Source organism: Pleuronectes platessa, chromosome 9, assembly GCF_947347685.1.
Source record: "Pleuronectes platessa chromosome 9, fPlePla1.1, whole genome shotgun sequence".
NCBI classification, from domain to species: Eukaryota; Metazoa; Chordata; class Actinopteri; order Pleuronectiformes; family Pleuronectidae; genus Pleuronectes; species Pleuronectes platessa.
Genome location: NC_070634.1, coordinates 8821927 through 8840522, shown reverse-complemented (window position 1 = coordinate 8840522; position 18596 = coordinate 8821927). Strand labels below are relative to the sequence as shown.

The 18596-nt window shown below is 41.5% G+C and overlaps 2 protein-coding genes and 1 long non-coding RNA gene across 7 annotated transcripts in view; 2 read left to right on the top strand and 1 right to left on the bottom strand.

Moving 5' to 3' along the window:
- Positions 1 to 1509: 1509 nt before the first annotated feature.
- LOC128447931 (uncharacterized) lies at positions 1510 to 4282 on the top strand. The gene is made up of 2 exons (XR_008339682.1): positions 1510 to 1714; positions 1876 to 4282. It is a non-coding gene; the product is annotated as an uncharacterized LOC128447931 (long non-coding RNA).
- On the bottom strand, positions 3496 to 6064 carry bloc1s2 (biogenesis of lysosomal organelles complex-1, subunit 2). Its single transcript, XM_053430375.1, has 5 exons — positions 5890 to 6064; positions 5564 to 5680; positions 5292 to 5411; positions 5074 to 5178; positions 3496 to 4357 (listed from the first exon to the last, which is right to left on the bottom strand). Exons 1-5 carry the CDS (start codon positions 6053 to 6055, stop codon positions 4326 to 4328), a joined length of 540 nt encoding a protein of 179 aa, XP_053286350.1. The 5' UTR covers positions 6056 to 6064; the 3' UTR covers positions 3496 to 4325.
- A 1231-nt stretch (positions 6065 to 7295) lies between these two features.
- The window catches only part of usp24 (ubiquitin specific peptidase 24), a 32374-nt gene continuing 21073 nt past the window's right edge, over positions 7296 to 18596 (top strand). For 4 of the 5 annotated variants that reach the window (XM_053430109.1, XM_053430108.1, XM_053430107.1 and 1 more), the window contains exons 1-17: positions 7296 to 7708; positions 10510 to 10678; positions 10899 to 10966; positions 11061 to 11204; positions 11625 to 11750; positions 12101 to 12136; positions 12232 to 12297; positions 13391 to 13456; positions 13653 to 13727; positions 14735 to 14893; positions 15015 to 15129; positions 15316 to 15419; positions 15562 to 15669; positions 15794 to 15889; positions 16019 to 16180; positions 17453 to 17545; positions 18475 to 18582. In XM_053430109.1, coding sequence (XP_053286084.1) covers positions 7430 to 7708; positions 10510 to 10678; positions 10899 to 10966; positions 11061 to 11204; positions 11625 to 11750; positions 12101 to 12136; positions 12232 to 12297; positions 13391 to 13456; positions 13653 to 13727; positions 14735 to 14893; positions 15015 to 15129; positions 15316 to 15419; positions 15562 to 15669; positions 15794 to 15889; positions 16019 to 16180; positions 17453 to 17545; positions 18475 to 18582 — 1974 coding nt within the window. In that variant the 5' untranslated portion in view covers positions 7296 to 7429. The remainder of the gene's footprint in view (positions 7709 to 10509; positions 10679 to 10898; positions 10967 to 11060; positions 11205 to 11624; positions 11751 to 12100; positions 12137 to 12231; positions 12298 to 13390; positions 13457 to 13652; positions 13728 to 14734; positions 14894 to 15014; positions 15130 to 15315; positions 15420 to 15561; positions 15670 to 15793; positions 15890 to 16018; positions 16181 to 17452; positions 17546 to 18474; positions 18583 to 18596) is intronic. The other variant, XM_053430110.1, reaches the window with a different exon arrangement.

Genomic DNA, 18596 nt, shown 5'->3' with positions numbered 1-18596 from the left:
AGTGTCGAGTAGATAATGAGTCAATTTTAATTTTTCGGTAAACTATTCCTTTAATATCATAGATTAAAGCAGCTCTAAAGGTGATATCTGCAAATGTGAAAGTGAATACAACTCTAAATGTATATCATGAAGGATGTACATATTGTCAAGCATTAAAACAGCTCAATATATCTGTATGTTCTTCCCTGAGAAAACCTATTTCAAATATCAAAAAGTCCTCAATGACATTGCATATCTTTCATGACAGATTTGAAGTGTTTTTAGTATGAATCTCCTCAGTAGTGTGGTCAGTGTCAGTGTCAGTGTGTGTGTGTGTGTATGTTTGTGTGCGCGCTAGACACAGTAGAAGGGGGAACTGACTCGTCTGGTGCCAAAGAGTCTGAGTGGGTTCTAATGGGGGTCTAAGAGATGCAAGTCCATTTAGACATGGTGCTGGACACACTGCAACATGAAAGCAAGAATCCTCACAGAGAGTCAAAAATGGGGGGCACAAACAACAGAAGGGCACAGGGTGAGCAGGGCTAAACTAATTGAACACTTTAAACAGGATTACACAGGGCTTGTGTCAGGTGTTGCTGGTTATGACTTCCTGCAGAGAGATTCTCCTCGGTCCTCATCTCTACCATGGGAGCAGAGCTGGATCTGAGGCTGGAGTCGCAGCCTGACACCCTGTCTCTCCTACCTGCTGGGAACAGCTGGGCTCTGTCTCACGTCCAAAGTAGCGTTGCACCTACAGTGATGTGCCACAACCCCATCTGGTTTCGTTTTACATTTCTAATAATGGACTGACAATGTGGACATTGCCCCGACAATCAAAATGAATTGCATTCACCTATAGAGTCCTTGTGTGTTCCAAGACCTACATACTGTACCTGATGGAAGTTAGCTTTTGGGTTAGAGTTTCAAAGGGAGGGTGAGCTTTGACATGCTCGTGTTCTTGCGTCCTCGCATGTTGTGCACGGTGCATGATGAAGGTGTGAGCAGCAGAGTGGAGTGAATGATTGCTGTGCCAAAAGTTGACCTCATGTGGCTTTTCATGCCCTTCTCGTATAGAAGGCATTTGAAGTCTGACACAGTCCCTCAGATCTCACATGTGGCTCGTGTTTGCAGTGAAATAACTCCCAGATCTATTGGCTGCTTTGGAATTGATGTAAACACGAACCTCTTTGCCATTTATCTCAGGCCACTTGGCTGTCTTTACAGTTTCCCTGCTTTACAGCAGCGTCTTGGCATTCAGGGCCGTTTATCCCGTCACAGCCTGTTAGTGTAAAAGGAATGAAGAGAGGTTTCACAATACTACTCAATATGTTGATGTTGCATAATTAGGTGAAATGCCAGCTTTGAGCAAGGCCGCAAAAACACAAAACAAATGTGGTTTGAAAATGACTTTTTGAGTGTCCTTGTTCCTCATTCATGAACACAGCCGATATTTTCCCAAACTTTTTGCTTGCTTGTCAGTTACACAACACTGCGGTGTGGCATACTGCCTTGTTATTGTTAACAGGCCCAACGTCCATTTAAGACTTATGGGGAAACAGCTCCCATGTTGCAGCTGATGCTGACATTTGTTTCATAGTTTCTCAGTCACATTTCTGGGAATGTCCTCAGGTCTGTCAGACCAAATCATGTGGAGGCTGCATCGGTTCAAAAGATCTGAAATGGAATCTTCTTTGTTGACTTAGGTCTATTTTGTCCGTTTTGCGTCATCGTGAAAGTAAGTTGATTTGATCTATAAGTCGAAGCTGCAGTGTAATATAATCAGACTCATCCCCATGTAACTGATACAAAACCTGGCATTGTATGAGAAATATGTTAAGACATCTCTAATGCATTGTCTTAGCCATTGATGTTTGTACGTCTGTTACCTCTTTACAGCCTTTTCCAGCATAGACACTGACCTTGACAGGACGAGGAAACCTCATGGGGACCTAATAAGGATAGCTGCACAAAACCTGTGCGGGTGTGTGTATTTGTGTGTGCAGTGCTGCATGCTAAAAATGGGTTTGAGGTCTGAAACAGCATTTTATAGTTGCAGAGGACTCATTGTCTGCACCAAGTCCCCTGATGCTTGTGGCTTATTCAACCCTGAGAACCAGCATCGACATTGTGGAATGTAAAAGAGCTAAAAATGTCTTGTTGGTGACTGAGTACAGCTGATTCGCAACTTAAATGGGGTCAAATATGATCATGTTACATAACTGAGAATGGAGAACCACTACAAAATAATGTAGCCAGAGGTACCTAATGGTTCTATAGGGTCTGACTTAACACTGAAATCTTCTGCCTTCACAACGATTATATAATAGTCCAGAATGGGGCTATACCTCCACCAAGGCCAAATACCTCCGCTACTGCACATGAGAACACTTTTGTCCTTAACTGGAAATACATGGAAAAAGAAGATAAAGAAATGCTGTTGCAATCGTTTTACATAGGATCCCATATAAACGTGGCAGTGTCATTTTTGACGTATATTTCTTTTGTTTCCCTGCTTCCTTTTCTGTGAAGGCAACACCTAGAATAACAGCCCTTTCTTTTGAAAATATGAATAATTGGAGATTGTGAGCGGAGCGGATGTAAAAATGCTATGACAGTTTCTTACACGCTTCCCTCATTTCTTTTCAGCATCACAGCGAAATACATCCACTTCATATGCTTATAAAATCAACAACATACACATTCCCTCTATCTGTACTTTCCATTCCACTGTTGTGAAAACCACGAAAACATATTTAAAATAAAGTGACAAGTTTCCAAAACCAAGCTCCATAGCTGCAGTGTGGTCTGGAGTTTTGCGGTACTTCCCAAAACTGAATAATATAGGAAAGGTTTACCTATGATTAGTATGTTACCTCCGCCTCTGTGCTTGAATGTGTGCTGGCACTCACACGTAGCTTTTAGAAAACAGCTAAAAAATAATTTAATAGACCTGATTTCAGAGCCATTGGCAGGGGAGAACAACTCATACCCCAGGGCCCTGGAAAAAGGCAGGGAGAGAGGGAGAGATGGAAGGGATCACGGCACAACGGTAAATAATGTTACAGTATGAATAATGAGATCCCTTTGTGCCGGGGCCTCAACTGGACTAATAACAGAGACCTGTTTTAGATTATGTCTTACACAAACATACGCGCAAACATGCATACATGGGCATAACGCAAAACACACTCAGACGAGAGGCCCTATCAGCTTAGATAATGTGTCCACGGCAGGAAGAACACTGGGAGGAAACAGAGGAGGCAGAGGGCCGCTCACACATCTTCAGTCACTCTTTAACCTTTTACTTTGAATTGTAACGTGTGTTTCTTCTCCATCCGTTTCACTCTTACCACCTATTAAAGGCTGGAACTCAAATGTCCTCCAGCAGTTGGTTAGGTTTTCCAGAGATATATAATATTTAATACATCAACTATGCAGCCATACAAGTTCTTATTGTGGTAGAGGTCTGCCACCTGCTGTCAGCAGTAGGTTGGTTTCAAGAAGGCAAACATGCAATGATAAGCACATCATGATTTATTTTATTTTTGTAAACTCCAGCTTTCTTTGTCAGAATCTCCAAATTAAAAAAACAACCATTCAACCAAATTAAATGTCTGTCTCTTTCATCTATAAACTTCAAACTGTTTGTGATTTTCAGCAGTCCTCTATACAGTAGCTTTTAAAATAGTGATATCTTGTTAACTTTAGCAGAACGTGGTGCTGTTCACATTCTCCAGGCACATTAGTCTATAAATAAAAAGGATACGGTCTCCGAATATAGGTATCAGGTTCTAAGTCAAATTCTCCCTTAAGGGGGGGTTAGTTGTCTAAATTTAACATGATTAGAAGGCGAGGACATTAAAAAAAGAAATCAATGTACATGTTTCATCATGTTTATTATCTACATATGACAAAAATGTCATTATATACACCTCAAACAGTGAAGGGCCGGCCAATCTGCTGTGGTTTTTATTAGATACATTCTGTTTCCATCACTCATTTAGGATATGCTGGTCGTTGAGCAGATTTATTCAACATAAAGCATATCTGCAGAGGAATGTGGATATACACTGTGGATTCATGTACATCATGGCTGCAGATCCTCTGCCAAAAACAGGAATACTGGAGTTAAATCTAAGCTCAGCACCGTGATACTAGTTCATGTTCCTTCAGCTGCTTCCTCCTTGGTCAATTCTAGGTTTCAAAATGGCTCCGACCTGTTGTTTCAGTCTCAGTTAACATCCTGCCCACAGCTTCTGGCTCCACTGCCAATGACAGACTTAGGCAGGGCAGGGTGAGAGAAGGTGAGAAGCCACCGTAACTCTCAGTCTGACTCTTCTTCCTCTTCATCGCTTCTCCAGTTTTTTGAATCTGGCCTCTGTAAAGAAGCAGAAGGTCAGGGACTTAATCGGTCTCCAATTAGGAGCTGCTAAATTCAAAAATGAAACACGATCCTGTGACATTTGGCTGCATTTGTGGGCTGTAATGTAAAAATATTTAGGTTTGATATGCCAGTGGGATCACAGCACCATCTGCTGGTGGAAATCGTAACAGATGTGGATGGATAATAAATGAACTGGGAATCCCATCTGAAAAGAGATAGCCCTTAAAGATACCACATGCAGAAAGTGTGCTCTCAGAGGCACAAACACAACAAGTAAGACCAAGTTAATAATATTTAACAAGCAGCATGATAGGATTGCTAGACTTTAAGAGGGAGAAGGCTCAAAGCATACGGTGTCATAACCAATGACTCATCCAAAAACATACTCTGATTCTACTGATAAAGAAGAAACTCTGCATTCAGATGAAGGATTGAATTTAAAAAAGGAAATGTTCGACAGCAAAGACAAACAGATTTAGGTTTGCCTCTGGATCACTTTCAATCAGCGCAAATCTGGAGCATGGCTTCGATGAAGTTCAACATCGTTGAACTGCGACTCGCTACATTTGCATACAAGTGACCATACACTTACACTAGGGTTTCACTGTTAGTGTAATTACTCTCATTGCCAGAAGGAGGAGACAACCCTTCTGTATTGCAATTTTTAAAATGATCAGTCCTGCTACACAAGCTCTGCACCTCTGTCTTACCCAGCTTTTTGGAGTACCCGTCCAGTTTGTAAGCAGCTTGCTCAAGGGCAGAGACTTGCTCCTCGATCTGATTTATTTGGTCCAAGTAGGGCTGTAGGCTTGCATCTGAGGAGAAAAACACATCCCCTCTTCAAGTTAATCACATAGTAATAGGAATAATATATGAATTAGACATATTGAACATGCATTTTTGTGCAGACTCTGCACATCTCACTCACACTTATTGTTGAGGTCCTGCAGGTTACGACTGATATTGATGCTGATGTCCTTCATTTCCATGTACTTCAGACTGGTTAACTTGTTCATGTTCTCCAACAGACAGTAATCCTCGCAGGTGGCTGGGTGGGTAAAAGGAGAAGTGGAGAGTGTGCATGTGAGAAAAGAAACCAGGAGTAAAGAACAGAGCAGAATGAACAGGAAACCAGCAAATAGCTCTTGTACACTGCAGCTGCTTCTGCGTGCAGGAAAAACAAGAAAAGGGTGACAACACCTGTAAGTTCTCCTTGCAGGAAGATGGCCATCTTGTCAAACATGTCAGTGCACAGCTCGTTGATGTCAGGCTCTGCAGGCTCCACAGCCTCCTCTGCTGTCTCCACACCTCCATCACCTGCACAGTCATGTGAGGCAGCAAAAATACACAGAAATCACCAAGTTCAAGCATAACAACCCAAATTTGATTTAAAATTATGACAAAGCCACATTTAAGAAAAATATAATGTGAGGGGAAACTGGTAGACAACTTGTAACACGCTAAAAACTGAATGTTATTGATTGCTGTGCGCTATTAGCATTAGCATGCTGGGGAACATGACCCACTGTTGGTGTGGGGCTTCCTAGGAGCGGGCGCCGGGCTGGCCGCTGCATCTTCCGGGCCTTCTGCCTGACTGCTGGGGCCCGCGGCCGGTGTCAGAGCCGCTGTGTGGGCCGATGGAGCCCGGGAGATGTTTTCCATGGATGAAGCCTCGTCCTCGGTCGCTGCCATTTTATTTCCGTTTTGTTCTCCGTGTCACATGAGCGGAGCGGTCACGTGACGTCCACCCGCCACCACAGAGCACTGGCCCTGCTCGCGCGCATTGCCACGCCCTTATCCCCTAATACAGCCTCGGGTCCTGACTGTGATTTCCGCACATAACTTCATTAAATCATTCAAAGAAAATAGTTGATGATCTGTTGGATTAATAATGAAAGGCACAATCTGTAGTTTTACTTTGAGTACAAATTATATTATGACAATTTGTTGTATATCTCAATCAGTTACTACTGAATCTATAAATATGTCCATTGGAAACTACTGCTTCTTAGCCAATAATTGTATTTGATTAGTGTTTAACTAATCAATTGATGTGTTATTAATAATAATAATACCCTCATTATGTTTTTCACTAATTTGAGCTTGAACTGTGAATAAGTGTTGTAATAATAATTACACTTATTTTTTTTATTATTATCACAATAATAATCAAAATCACCCATATCAGTGTTCATCATTATGTATAGCTTTATGTTTTGTTACCCAATACCAATATGAAGCCTAGACAACACTTGACTCTAATCCGTATCTTTTGTGTATCTTTGTCTTGCGCTGTTCTTACTTTCTTTCGATCCATTCCATACTTGTATTTTTTATTTATTTTTTCATTTATGCTAACATTGTGGCTCAACTCCTGATTTTTCACCTGCTGTATGAGTAAATCTAATTTGGCTTACCAATTCCTTGCAATGTGATTCAACTATAACTGTTTTCTCACGTATGGCATATTGCGAATGGCATTTCCATTACAAATTTAGGACCAATAACCCAATTCAAATCAGTGTGACGCTCACTTTATCTGCAATAAGTATCTAAACTGTTTCTCAAATTCACAATAAATATTTTTCTATTGACACTTTGGACACAGACAGTTTTACCGATGAATATTTGAAGTAACTTTGGCCTGTGTGAAATGATAAACATGCAACATGTCATGGACGATTAACCTATTAATTCGTAATATATATATATATATATTTTTTATATGCATTTTTTGCCTTCATAATTCTTCATTCAATTTATTTATTTATTTGTATCTGTTTCAGCTTCCTTGCATTACTGCTGTTTATCAGAAAGTGTAAGAGACTCTGATGTTAAACAATAAATCCAACATCTATATGAGCTTTCGCAAAGCGCGCTCCCGTACTGAGCATGCGGTTCTTGGCAGGCAAAACTCGGCGCAACACCTGTGTCGGCGCTGTTGTGGGGGAAGTCAGATCGTGACAGGCTAACAGCGGCGGACTGTAAACATGGCGGCGTGCACAGCCACAGGGCTGCGCCGAACACCCAGTTACTATTAGGCCGTGAGACCGAGACACCCCGACAATGGAGACCGAAGAGGAGCAGCACATAACGACGCTCCTCTGCATGGGCTTCCCAGACCCCGACGTGATACGGAAGGCACTCCGGCTGGCAAAGAATGACATCAACGAGGCTGTGGCGCTCCTGACGAACGAAAGCCCCGGACTCGGGTATGGATACGAGCCTATGGAAAGTGGGCCTGCCCCCGGCTCGGGCTCGACTGGAGACGGGGAAAACAGCGGGCGGACGGGGACGGGAGGGTTTGACCCGCCACCTGCGTACCACGATGTGGTGGATAGCGAGGTAAGAGCGAACATCCAGCGGAGGAGCCAGGGAGGAGAACGGGACTAATTACAACTTAAAGGGAGATGGAGGGCTCGCCCATTTAACTAGCTAAACTTAGCTGCTGCAGGGCTACATGCACCGAGCACAACGCGCTGTCAGAGCAGGAGGGGAATTACTCCACAGTCCTCCGGGACCAGGCATGTCACTGGGTCATAGTAACCGGATGACTGGATGTTATCATGGAGCTCAGCTACTTCAATCACGAGGCTAAATAGCATTAATAAACTTACGAGCTAACATAGCTAGCTAGCTAATAGCTTAGCGTCATTTGGGAGTTGAACCCGCCAGTGAGTGGACCAGGGGGGACGGCACAGAGGCATCACCACGGAGGATTCCAATCACACATTTGAACTGGGTGTGATCTGGCTGCGAGGATCTGGTCGGTCTGTTATCCCGCGGTCAGATGCTTGGATGCGTTTCAGTCTGCTTAGCATAGGTTAGCTAACGTTAGCTAGCAGTTTATCTGACAGCCTCGACCCTGCTCGTGTCCTGCACACATTGCGGTCCACTCGAACCGGACTCACAATCGGTTTCTCAATTGTATTTGTCACACGTGGCCATTTTGATGATTCTCTTGCACACACTGTCAGCTGTCAACATGTGTTGGTGAGCGATAACTCGCGTGGGATCCTTCCAGGCCAGTCACTGGTTCTCTGACAGCTATTTGACAGTTGTCAGTAATCTACCTGCCGGCCCTCTCCCTTGGTTCTAGCTCACTGTCAGTGCGATGTTGTAACAGTGATCTCTGCTGGCTACTTATAAATACACAATAATAAATAAAGTGGTACACATGACATGGCAGGATTGATTTGACAGACACCTCGAGGAGCTCGTGGCTGTTTACAACTTGAGCCCAAAACCTGTTTCTCTCACAGATCTCGTCAAGCTGGTATGTGCAGTCAAAAGATAATAAAGCCTTCTATGGCAAATCATCGATTCAGATATTCACCCACAAGTTGTAAGCCTTTGACGGTAAAGTTGTTGTGCTGCTGAGATCCAACACTGAGTGTGGGTCAGTACAACAGATACAATTAACAAGATCTTTTCCGTTTTATTTCCTCTCTTCCTCTCTAAAATCAACCAGTCAATATAGGAATATATGCAAGCTTGAGCCTTAAGGGCCAGAGATTGTATACATACTTTCGAGATGTCTACAAAAATCACATTTATGGTGAGATTAATAAAGTAACAAGTGAAGATAAAAGTTCTGTCTTTCCTCCCTTCTCTTCCTCTTTCTGCTGTATTTATTATTAAGACACATGTCACAGGGATTTGGCCTCATGTTATACTCCTAAATATAGCCCCTGTGGACACCCGGACATACACAAACACATTGCAGCTTTTTGCAGGGGGGGGTCCCAGGAGGGTTGCAGGGTGCATAGTAACAGAGAGGCGATGAGTTACCTCATGTCCCTTAAAACAAAGTGTTGCAACATATCTGCAGGTTTGATTTCACGTTTAAATAAGACATGTAAGAGGGTTCCACTGTTGTAAAAGAGAGAAACATTTATATTTAAATAACAGGACTAGATTTTTAGACTGAAGTTAAATCCAGAGTTTTTTTTGTGACACTGTAAGATGGGAAATCTTGCATACATAGATTCTGTTCTATTACTTGTGTTAACATAGTGTCTATCGCTCCGTCCTCTCATCCATCTAGCCTGTCATTTCTAGTTTTCTGAAAAAGGGAAGGAATGAAATATGATGCTTCTCTGTTGCTTCCTCCTCCCATCCCCTCCCCTCCAGTTCGCCTCTACTTAATGTCCCTTCCATCAATTTCTATTATCCAGCATATTTATCAGTATGCAGTGCACTAAACGCATGCACTTAATACATTGTCCATTAATTATGCTAATATAACTATAGGTATAACCCTAGGCAGTGCCCCCACTTACAATAGACAAATTAATTGTAATAGTTTTGGAGAATTAGAATGTAGTGGGAGCTGAATCCCAGGACTCAGTCTTGTTTGAAGATAATTTTTCATGCAAGAAGAAACCTAAATTACTTGATTTCAAATAGGACATGCATCAGTGATGCTTTAGTGTGCTGAGCCATTCCACTGGGCAGCACTGTTTCAGAGGAGGGAGTTCTGCAGTTTGATCATGAATATTCAAATGACTTCATGAATGTGTAAGCAACTTAATGATGTAAATAATTTAAAAATCCTATGTCTGCTGTTGCTTTCACCACAGACACTCACAGACCTTACCCCTCATAGCAGCCGCTTGCTGAGATTGAACTTGTGGTTCTGAGCCATAAATGCAGAAGTTGACTTTTGAGTGGTTTGAATTTTAACTTGCCTTTCATAACCCGTTCAGATGTGACAGGAGAAGACTGTCACGGTGAATACTATCATATTGCTCTCAGGAGTGTCATGTTATTTGGCAGCTTGTTCATTACCCTTGACTTTAGCTCTCACTCCCTGTCTTGCAAATCAGAACCATTTTCATATAATCACCGGTGCACTATGTGAAATCGCCCAAGTGTGTGGATTTGCCTTGAAAGCAGAGGGGAAAATAAAGCAGAGATGAAGGTCGGATCATAGAGGAGAGGACACACATTCTTACTGTTCATCTCCCAAAGGGAGAAAATTAATCAAGCATCGTGCTGCATGAATTTATCTTTGCTGGAGGCCATTTGGATTATCTTAGAAAGGCACAGACTGTTGCTGTCATTATAAAACAATGAGACCAGCTGTTTGAAATGTAGTCACACACTGCATTTGATTGTGACTTTGTCATGTGCGTGTATTCCAGAGGAGCAATGATGAGAATGGGAACTGCTCAGGGGAAAGCATGGAGTTCCCCACCACCAACCTGTATGAGCTGGAGAGTCGAGTCTTCACTGATCACTGGTCGATACCTTACAAGAGAGAGGAGTCTCTGGGCAAGTGCCTGATCGCAGCCACCTGCCTCGCCAGGCACAGTAAGATTGTTTTTTATGTCTACATGAAACTAAATGTATTCCATCTTTGTAACTGTGTGGGTGGCATGTTTTGTTTGGACCGTCTGGTGTTTTTCACATGTTATTTTAAAACCTCGTGTTAACATGGCTCAATCTGCGTCTCTCTCGCGGATGCCATTTTTTTTCTTCCCAAGTATAAATGTGGGTAAAATATGTCAATCATCATTTCCCCATCTGTCAGGTCTCGCTGACGCTGATGAGAACTGCAAGCGGTTTATCGATCGCTGCATGCCGGAGGCCTTTAAAAAGGTAGGCAACAAAGAAACGGAGCAAGTGAGTTGTGTCGTTAATCCATATTTCCACTGACTTTAATCTTGTCTGTCTATTTGCTCTTCGTCCCCAGTTGCTGACGAGCAGTGCTGTACACAAATGGGGCACTGAGATTCATGAGGGGATTTACAACATGCTCATGTTGCTGGTGGAGCTGGTGGCAGAGAGGGTCAAGCAAGACCCTGTTCCTGTAAACCTGATGGGAGTCCTGACTATGGTGTGTTCTCTCTTACTCTGTCTCTCTTCTCTTTTGATACCTCTACTCTGTTTTTTGTTTCTGGAAATATATTAAGAAACTATGTTGCTGGAAAAAAATGAACATCTGGCTCAATATTCAGTTATAGTCGGTGGAAGTAAGCTCCTTGATGCTTCATGAGCACTGAATCAGCCATTCAGTTAGTTTGTCTCCATTTGCAAGATTTTTTTTTTATACAGCATTAAAAAAGTTATCTTCTGCTATAAACAAAAGCCTTTGGGGGTGAAAATGTGCATCATTTCATCAATTTGCCAAAGACATTTGTCTAGCTTTAAGAAGAAATTCTTTTTTTTCCCCTCCCTCAGTTGTATACATTCAATTTTGTGTGTAAAACCTGTCTTCTGCATGTATTTATTAGCTGTATCTTTGTTGATCTGTCAGGCCTTCAACCCTGATAATGAGTACCATTTTAAGAATCGGATGAAAGCTTGTCAAAGGAACTGGGCTGAAGTGTTTGGAGAAGAGGCCAACATGTTTGCTGTCTCTCCCAGCAACACCTATCAGAAAGTAAGGGACTACTCTTTCATCTGGACTCATCCTTTCCTTTTAATACTGTGAAGTTTTATTTGAGCGTTATTGGCAATTTTTCTAGATGCACTCACAAGAAAACCTTTGCTTTTATTTCTATGCACACTTCATATAAAATTTTGTTCACAGTGTAATATCATGTTCACGGGCAGAACGACGAGTTCTTCACCCCCTGTGTTGTATATCAGATCCACAGGGGCTCAGCAGAACATGTGTGAAGGACACACAACATCTGTCAGAAAACCTAGATTGTGTGTGTGTGTCGCAGTAACTTGTTGTTCCAATTCCTTGCTGATTAAACCCATTTAAAACATAATGTTTTGTTTCAGGAGCCTCATGGTTGGCTGGTTGATTTGGTGAATCGGGTGAGTAACTAGCAGTCTCCCATTTATTTTCTCCATATATTTCATATTTCACAGTTTTGTCTCTAATCCACCTTGTTTCATGTTTTTATGTCCAGTTTGGAGAGTTGGGAGGATTCACTGCCATCCAGTCTAAACTCAACACTGAGGAAATCGAGATTGCCGTAAGACTTTTCTTTAACCTTTGTCTTTTTGGTCTCTTTACAAATGTCCTCACGTATCTTTGGCTTGATGAAATAGTTCCCACTCTGGTGATGGTTTGAGAGAGGGACTGTAGACAGACTTTAGAGATGGCCTTATACAGGGAAAAGGTCACCATGTTCACCCCCACTGCTCTCAGCTCCAGGGTGCTGAATGTCTCTCTTTCCCCCTCTGCTTAATACTCACTTACACACAAACACGCTCTCAGCCTCCCGCTGTGTGATGGTTGAAATGCTCTGTTGTGTTATGTGTTCTGAGGCATCTTTGTACTGATGCTTCCTTCTGGGAACCTAGCCGGATCCACATCAGCACATAGCCATTGATTCAATGTGTGTGCGTGTATGTGTGCACCCAGCACACATGCTTCTTCTAACATTAGCATATTAATATGGCAGTGACTGGTTGCAGACCAATGTAGCTCTCCTCAATGGCGGTGGGAGCTCAGTAGAGTGTGTTAGTTGTCAGATACCTAACGCACTCCAAGCTTTGGAGAGAGAGTGACTGAGAGTGAAAGAAAGAAAGATAATGGGAGGAGTGTTCCCTCCTCTACTGACTCCCAAGTATAAGTCATTCATTTGTCTGCTTTGAGCAGGAAATCAAGTGCAGGGGGAGGGGGTTTGCTTAGTGAATAAAGGAGGAGGAAGGTGGAAGAGCTGCTCTCAGGGAAACCAGAGATAGCAGATAGTCAGGAACATTGGAACCACTCAGTGGGCTCTTATGATTTAGCACTAAATGACCAGTGACAGCTGTGCTTGCTTATCACAAACTCACCCGCACATGTGGTTACGCTCCCTCTCTGCTACTCACTTGCAGTTTGAATACAGTTTAATTGCTGGCCTGAACATTTAAATCTTAGAGCGGGTTTTCAGTGCTGTTGTTATTTGTGTTTTATCTGATGAGACGACAAAGACACAAAATGAAAGACATATTTTCTCGATTACAAAAACAGAGAGATAGATGGAATTATTCTTATGATAGTGAGACTCACCACAGTTGTTGCAGATAATGTTATTTCATTTTTGTTTTCTTGTCATCTCTTTCCATCTCCCTACACAGTGTGTATCAGCTCTGGTCCAGCCTCTCGGAGTTTGTGCAGAATACCTGAACTCCAGCCTTGTCCAGGTAACCTTTATTGTCTGTACACACACACACAAACCTATTTAGCCTATCTCATTCTGTGTCCCCCCTTTGTTACTGCTGTGTTTATGTGTATGCGGCCTCTTAGTGTGTATTTTTTTCTATCTATTTGTTCAAATAATCAGCTTTGTTTCTTTACATGGCTTTTTTTTCTCCATTATGATGTATTCTTGTTTTCTAGCCGATGCTTGATCCAGTCATCCACAAGATGATCAAATATGTACAGAACCTGGAGGAAAAGGATCTTAAAGACAAGGTAGGCTTGATTTTCACAATTACCCCCCTGCTAACAGACTTCTTACTTAGACAGTTGGATCAGGAACGTTATTATAAATCTTACATTGTGAAATATATCATGGTTTATTTAAGATAGAGTTTAAACAAGTCTTTGTAATTTGATTGCATAGCACTGCAATAGTTGTGGTTTAGTGAATACGGCTCATTACAGAGCTGCAGAGAGCTACAGAGCAATAGAAAGTTACGGCACTGTAGAGAACTATCGACCTCCACTTACACCTGACTCGCCTGAATTGTTAAATTAGAAGCATGAGGACTAGGAAAGCAATGGTGTGGTAATTTTCCCTCCGGGTAATAAACTTTTGACTTGTAACACCGATATTACAAATTACACTGGACATATAACAAGAAAAGGAGGAGATTGGATCAGTGTCCGTACAGGTGTTGTTAAATTGCACAGACTGTGACCATCCTCTCATAATTATGTAAAGATCTTTAAGAAGTTTTGCGCTTCATTTTAAAGTGTGCAGTGCACTTTATTGCTCTCTCTGGAACACACTGACCTGTCATCAAACTCTTTAAAATATCTAGAACCAAATCCTCCTCATCATGTGACTCTGTCACTCTGTGATGTGACCCTACTTCTGAGCAGAGCTGAGACTGCTGATAACTACATGGGTGCTACCTCTGATACACAAAATGAATGTCTATAAAATAAAAAGAAACGCAAGATGTGGTTGGTCGTCAATTTATATATAATCACATTGTGTAACACTGACTACCACTGCAATCCTAATGAGGACTAGAAATGAACCAATAACAGCACAACCATGCTGTTCTGGGAATGTAAATAGAAATGTAGAGCAATTACCAGCTTATATCGACACAAAGACGATATCACTCGGATTCTATAAACTACACACTAATGATTTGTGTGGTTTTTATAATGATAGGACAATTCACATGTTTCTGTCACGTTTTTTGACTAGTTATCACATAGTCATTCTTTGTGTGTTGTAACCCTAGCGACTGGTGAGCATCCCAGACCTCCTGTCGGCCATCAAGCTGCTGTGTATGAGGTTCCAGAGGGAACTGGTCGCTGTGGTGGATGATCTGCGGCTGGACACGCTGCTACGTATGCTCAAAACTCCCCACTTCTCCACCAAGATGAACTCCCTCAAAGAGGTCAGCTCTTATATGTTCTATAGTATAAGTATACTATTCTATAAGTATCAGGTTATTGATTTTTCTCGATGCTTCCATTGTTGACCCAATGGCGCACTTTTTTTATGTGTTTGTTTCTCAGGTGACAAAGTTAATAGAAGAGAGCACGGTGTCCAAGACGGTGAAAAACGCTATTGACACAGATAAACTGCTGGACTGGCTTGTAGAGAATTCAGTTCTGTCAATAGCACTGGAAGGTAAGAAAATACACACCCTTATGGCCACATCTCAACATATATGTACAGTCTTTTAAGAAAGTGCTTAACAAAACACATGGACAAATAAGAAGTCATTTATATTAATTATGTCAAATAATAGAAAAGTATATTTGGTTCCAGGTTGACTTTAATCACTGTGGTGCCTTAAATGTTTGTCTGTACCAGGAAACATCGATCAAGCTCAGTACTGTGAGAGGATTAAGGGAATCATTGAGCTGCTGGGCAGTAAACTTTCTCTGGATGAACTCTCTAAGATCTGGAGAATACAGGTCAGCACCAGTAGATTCTGTGGTATTATTGTGTTTTCATGAAGCACACTCAAAAGGTTTCTCTTCTTTAATGTAAAAAGTGAAACCCTGTAAACTGACGTAATCCATGATGAATGTGTTGATTCTTGTGTGGGCGTTTCAGGCGGGCCAGTCATCAACTGTGATAGAAAACATTCATACAATTGTCGCTGCTGCTGCTGTGAAGTTCAGCTTTGATCAACTCACTCACCTCTTTGTGCTCATACAGAAGGTCAGTGCGACAGAGACTCTGTAACAGGACTCCTGAGAAAAAAATCAATATCAAGTGGCTTGTAAGACAGAGCTATCAGGTCTTTTTTATGATATTATTTATGATGTGTTTTCCTGTGATTCAGAGCTGGGAGGTTGAGAGTGACCGTGTGAGACAGAAGCTGCTCAGTCTGATAGGGAGGATTGGCAGAGAAGCTCGCTCTGAAACCACAACTGGAAAGGTATGTGGATATATATCTGTCCTTCAGCTGAAGACATTGAGAATCGTTACAAAAGAGTTATGCAAATCTACAGTACATTAGGTTTCATTATTAAAGTGTATGAAAACCTGTGTGTGTGTCCCTGTTCAGGTGCTGGAGGTGTTGTGGGAGTTGGCTCATCTTCCCACCCTGCCTACCAGTCTAGTTCAGCAGGCGTTGGAGGAGCACCTGGGGATCCTGAGTGACGCTTATGCTGTCAAAGAGGCGGTGAAACGCAGTTACATCATTAAATGTATTGAGGACATAAAGAAGGTGAGACAGATGCTCCAGTTGTTCGGTTTTATCTATGTAGTTATGGGGCAAGGGTATTGATTAGTGTCACTTGGTCGTTGAGGATGTGTATATATATTTTTTCTGATTCCCTATCTGAAGCCAGTGACTGTTTATCGTGCAGTTCAGCTTTTAAAGCGACTGTACATTGGGCCCCTACATTTTTGCTCCTGTTGTGACAGTTGGTCTAAAGTTAACAAGTCCCTGTTAGTTCTAGATATTAAGCTTCACCTTCTGTTTGTGTACCTTCGTCATCTGAGTGTGTCCCAGGCAAGCATTCTTAGAGCAGCAGTGAGCCTAGGGATATGAGGCAGGTTTTTTCTATTAAGGTGAACATCTTTTTTAGTCCTTCAGGTCATGACAGAAAAGAGGCCCACGGCACTTCACCCCTTTCTTTGTAATCTTTCTTCTCCATTTATCTCTTCCACAGTTGTTGTTTGAGTCGGCTGGGATTATTTATTATGATGATTTCAGACTAACTTTTCCATTATTCCTTCATATTCATATTTGCAGATAGAATGATTTAAATAGGTAATCAAAGTACATGAAAACACTCACATATATTGATTACAATGAATTCTTTAATTGAGAACCTTTTTACTTTCATTGATTCTTTTTGTTACACAACCCATTAATTCCCTTATTGTAGTATTAAGGCAGTAATGTATTAACAAACTACAGTGTAATTATTAATTCATATTATTAATGCATTTGTTGACTATAACTTGTTCTCTGGGTACTCATAAGTAAAAACTGATGTATAAACACAACATAATTGTAAAGAAAATATTCTCTCATAGGATAAGTTAGAACTCTAAATTAATTAATGCTTTAATATGCATTTATATTTGCTCATAACTATATAATATTTTTTCATAGTCTTGATTTATTCATAGATAATTACATCATAAACATGTTATAGAAGGACTTATTTCGTTTTGCAGATGCAGCCTGCTGTTTAACAATTTTAAATGAAATTCTGTTTTGGGCCTCTGAATCTAAAATATCCATAAAATGTAACAGGTTTTCCTCACCCAACTCTGAATATATCTGTTGTCAATTTGCCAGTAGAGCTATATCTCCAATATGGTCGACTAGTACACCTAAATACCACAAAGCTATCTTTGATATTTTTAGTTGCACTGTGCTTCTCTTGTTGTGACATGATGTCTAAATATATGCTGTGAAAAAATGACTGTTTGTGAAGCCATACATTTTCATTCTTCCTATCAACCTCCAATAAAATGTCTCTAGACTCACACTCAGGAGGAGAGTAAAGGCAGCGACACTCAAAGCTCTTTTCTTTCTGGCTCTTGGAGCAAGAAGAAAGCTAACGCTTTGGCCAAAGTAAGAAAAGGAATCCGTATAATTTCTAATTCCACTGACCAAATCTGTATCCAATCTCACTGCTTCATGCCTGCAAACCAATCGCGGATCAGGGCTAAACTACAAAGGGGTTTCTTTTGTCACAGGTTGATAATTTCACATTTTGATCGTAACATCAGGTTGTTTAACAAGGTGTGTGCTAATTTTCTGCTTTGGCACTGACTAATGATTTACACAGTGGTGTTGATCTTGGGTGAGAGTAGAATCAAATAAGTGATTTAGCTGCTGGATGAGTGGACAGCTTTGGTGAAAGTGCTAGCACGGTTACTTAAAGGTCCAGTGTGTCGGGTTTGGAGGTATCTATCTGCAGAAGTCCTAATTAACATTCATAATGATGTTTTCATTAGGGTTCAATCTGCCATGTTGCACCGCCATGTTGCTACAGTAGCAGTAGAACAGACAAACCAAACAGTGGCTTTAGAGAGGAACCTGCACGTTGTTGCCTTACCTGAAGGCTATCGTTCTTTCTCCTAAAGGTTTGGACAGGCAGGGGTGAGGGGAGGGGGATTCAGTTGGTTACAGTCCAAAACTTCAGCGCTAGATAATAGAAAATCCCACACACTGAACCTTTAAGCTAAAAGGAATCTAATCAGAGTCAGGAATTAGAGTTTTACATAGGAAGTACCTGTTTGATATTTGATTTTAACAGTTGGACAAATACAGATATATTTTTGCCAAATCCTTTATGTTCCTGGCTCTGGTTTCATTTTCATGACGTCTCGACAAAGTCTTAAATACAAAATGGTGCGTCTGTGATGACAAAGCAGTGACGTACAATAATTAAATCTGAGTAGTAGCGAACGTCACAGACCTCTGTTTATGTAGCATATCAATTTGTGTTTGCTGTACTTAAGCGAATATCATTATCGTGTGTGTGTGTGTCACAACAGGCCTCTCAGCAGAGCAGTCCTCAGGCAGTCTGGGTTGTTCCGGCTCTCCGTCAGCTGCACGAGATCACCCGTTCTTTCATCAAGCAGACCTATCAAAAACAGGACAAGGTACACACACAGCA

What these genes read in the sequence shown, in the direction of transcription:
- bloc1s2 (XM_053430375.1), bottom strand. Translation starts at nt 6,055, where the DNA reads ATGGCAGCGACCGAGGACGAGGCTTCATCCATGGAAAACATCTCCCGG. An exon ending in TAGGAAGCCCCACACCAACA is followed by an intron (nt 5,681 to 5,889) that starts GTGGGTCATGTT and finishes ATGACTGTGCAG; the next exon opens with GTGATGGAGGTGTGGAGACA. An exon ending in GCAGGACCTCAACAATAAGT is followed by an intron (nt 5,179 to 5,291) that starts GTGAGTGAGATG and finishes TTTTCTCCTCAG; the next exon opens with ATGCAAGCCTACAGCCCTAC.